This window comes from Hirundo rustica, chromosome 5 (genome assembly GCF_015227805.2).
Source record: "Hirundo rustica isolate bHirRus1 chromosome 5, bHirRus1.pri.v3, whole genome shotgun sequence".
Classification (NCBI taxonomy): domain Eukaryota; kingdom Metazoa; phylum Chordata; class Aves; order Passeriformes; family Hirundinidae; genus Hirundo; species Hirundo rustica.
Window position 1 is genome coordinate 3,912,799 of NC_053454.1, and position 3,229 is coordinate 3,916,027.

General features: G+C 56.8%; 1 protein-coding gene across 1 annotated transcript; it reads left to right on the forward strand.

The window, feature by feature from the left end:
• Positions 1-1,361: 1,361 nt before the first annotated feature.
• LOC120753352 (inositol 1,4,5-trisphosphate receptor-interacting protein-like 1) lies at positions 1,362-2,927 on the forward strand. Its single transcript, XM_040065455.1, has one exon. The coding sequence runs from the start codon at positions 1,362-1,364 to the stop codon at positions 2,925-2,927; it is 1,566 nt and encodes a 521-aa protein (XP_039921389.1).
• Positions 2,928-3,229: the final 302 nt, after the last annotated feature.

A 3,229-nucleotide genomic window follows, 5' to 3' on the forward strand; every position in this document is an offset into this window, starting at 1 on the left:
ACATCCATGGGTCATGTCACCCCAATTTCTATTTGACAAGCGTTGTTCAGGAGGGCATTTGTTCCTGCTTTGTGAAGGGAAGCTCTGGGCTTCCCAGGTTCCTGAGTGAGGGGTCTGCACTTGGTGTCTCTTGAGGCTTTGGGTGCCCAGGGCCACGATGATGTTGCCCGAGCTGGGCTGGGGATGGCGGGCGCGGCTGGCCTGTGATGCGCTCTGGGGTCTGTGACAGCACGGGGGCCGTGTCACAATGGGGGCAGCTCTAACAGGCCCCAACGGGAGCTGCTGCCCCAGTCGAGCTTGGGCAAGTGGTGAGTACACACACAGTGAGGAGACAGGGCTGGAGGAAGGTTGGGGCAGAAGTGCCGGCACCTGGCACCTGTGTTCTGCCCCTGCATCCGTGGGCCAGCCCCTGGCGGGAGCGCCTTGCTCAGGGCTTGGTGCTTGTGGGGCCAGCGGTGCAGGCCTTGCCGCCTGCCAGCTGCCGGGGGCCCTCTCCTTCCTGCCCCCACCTTCCCCTGCCGATCCTGCCCCCCAATTTCCGTCTCCCTTCCAGCCCCTGTGAAGCCCTTCTGTGTGTCTTCCTGCAGACCATGGCTTTCTTGCCCTTGCTCTTTGTGCTCGTGCAAAGCCTGATCCAGTTCCCGCAGCCTGCTGGCGATGGGCTGGATGAGGCCACGCACCGGCGAATGCAGGAGCGTCAGGAGCTGCTGGAACATGAGATGACTCGGCTGCTGCAGGAGCTGGAGCAGGGGCTCCCAGAACAGCAGGATGAGGGCTGGGGAGCTGTGCTCTTTGGCACTCTACAGCAGTGGCCATTCTGGCTTCTTGCTGGATTCCTGCTCCTCTTGGGCCTGTGCTTTAGCCGCAGGACAAGGAGCCGTGAAGCCAGCAGCAGCGGCAAGGACTTGAGCTCCTGCGAGGTCTTGCGAAAGGAGAAAGGAAAAGAACAGGAAGAAGACAGCTTTTATTCAAAGGAAGGCGGAGAAGACATGGAGGTGACTGTGGAGGCGGATGACAGTGGCAGTGGAAATGACAGAGAAGGCATTCCTGTATCTGCCCATGATGGAGACAACTGTGATGCCACAGAAAGTGATGATGTGAAGAGAGAGGAAGACAGTGTTGCTGAGAGCGACAAGGGCTATTCCTTAAAGAAAGATGAAGGATGGAGTGATAGGAATGTGCCAGGAGACAACACTGCTCAAGCAAAGGAGGAAGAGTCTGGCAATGTTGCGGCCAATACGGAAGGCCTAGATGAAGCCAGTGAAGGGGAAAACAAGGATGTGCAGGTGGAGCAAGACAAGGACACTGGAAAGGAAGAAGAAGGATGTGGAAATGAAGAAGGAAAAACCAGCCGTACGAATATGAAGGCAGGCAACAATGATGATGTAAACGATGGTGAGGACTTTGTAGATGGGAAGGAGGACTATGTGGATGTGAAAGTGCAGGAAAGCAGTGATGCCAGTGAGGAGAGAAGCAGTGATTGGACTGGGCAGGAAGAGAGCAATGACGGTGGGAACGAAGTAGACCATAGAGGTTTTGCTGCAGCTGAGGAAGAAAAGAAGGAAATTATAAAAGTAGATGACAATGATAAGAACAAGGATGAAGAACAGGGTGGTGTAAATGTGGAGGCAAACAAGAATGAGGCTAGAAAAGAAGACGAACGAGGTAATGTGGCTGCCAGAGAAAAAGAAGGCAGTGATGGTGGCAAAGAAGAAAATGGAAGAGAAGACAGAGAAGACACCCGAGATGCTGGGAGTAAGGGAGGCATCCTTTTAGTGGATCACATACAGTGGCCTGCGGAGGATCTGGAGAGAGGTTGCTCACTGACAGCTGAGCTGATGGAGAGCTTCAGGCGTGTCTTTGTGGACAGAGTGAGCAATAGTTTCTACCCAGTGCCTGAAGAAGCCATCGGGGTGGGCAGTGCCTTTGAGGGTTGGAGTCCCCGTGACTGGGATGGGGTGTACCGCGTGCTGGTCCCCCTGAGTCCCCCGCCGGGGCACGCCTTCCACCTAGAGCTGAACAGCGCAGGGCAGACGGCCGCCAGGACCTTCAGTGTCCGCGTGGAGTTGGTGTGCACGTGCAAGAGGGAGCAGCTGGGCGAGAAGCCGCTGTGCTTCCTGCACCGCTCGAAGAAGAAGCTGTGGCGGAAGCATAAGCGCAGCCTCCTAGAGACACTCTGCACCGGCTCCTACCTGGACGTGGAGAAAACCTCCCTCTGGTTCTACCAGTTGGTGAGATGCTCCTGGCGGCATGTGCCTGAGTCAGACTCATGGCACTTGGTGTTTCAGCCCTGCAGCCGTTCCTGCCAATTCCAGCTGAGCAAAGGCAGGAAGAGTGTGGCGGTGGAGATGCTCTTTGGGGTGCGCCAAGGGGACTCGGATATCTTTGTGGCCAGCCAGCCCACAGAGGCCCAGAAAGGCGGCTCCAGCAGCTTGGTGAGCAGCCAGCCCGCCGAGGCCAACTTCATTGCAAGCACAGCGTGGCCGGAGACGTACGCTGTGGCGGAGGCAAAATTCTTCCGGCACGTCGCCAGGCAGGTGCCGTGTGAGAGCTTGCACCTGAAATGCCTGCAGGTCTTCACCTGCATCCTGAGGGCCACAGGTTTTTCCAGCTCCGTCTGGAAGACTGTGGTCATGCACGTGCTGACCACCGTACCGCTGTCCCGGTGGCGCAGGAGGGAATTTGCGCGGCGGCTGTGGGACATCATGGCATACCTGCGCCGCTGCCTGCAGTCGAAACGCCTGGAGCACTTTGTGCTAGGCAACGAGAGGCTTCCTGCAGAGATCAGCTTGCCACTGGCAGTGCGAAGGCTGGAGCCGCTCAACCTCTTTGAGCACCTGGCCCGAGATCCGGCTGCCCACAGAGAGGCCATGCGAGCCTATGGTCAGCTGCGGTTTCGCCTCTGGGTGCTGCTCTCCAGCCACTGAGAGGAGTTCCCTGCACACAGCTCTGCTGGGGGGCTCACACCCGATGGCAGCCACCTGACCACTGCGTAACTGTTGCCTTTGTCCCTGGCAATCCTGAAGCTGCTTTCCTCCTCCTTTGGAAAGAAGATGCTGCAGCACATGGGATTCCATGTGCACACCCATCTCGGAGTTGCCTTGCCCTTCACCTTCCAGTCACAACAATGCTGTTGGTTTTCATAAGACTTGTTTATTAGCTTTCCTTCTAGAGTCCCTTTAGTGCTGTTAGTGTAGAACTATTTGGCCAAGTTACCCTTAGTTTAGAG

What these genes read in the sequence shown, in the direction of transcription:
- LOC120753352 (XM_040065455.1), top strand. Translation starts at nt 1,362, where the DNA reads ATGAAGGCAGGCAACAATGATGATGTAAACGATGGTGAGGACTTTGTA.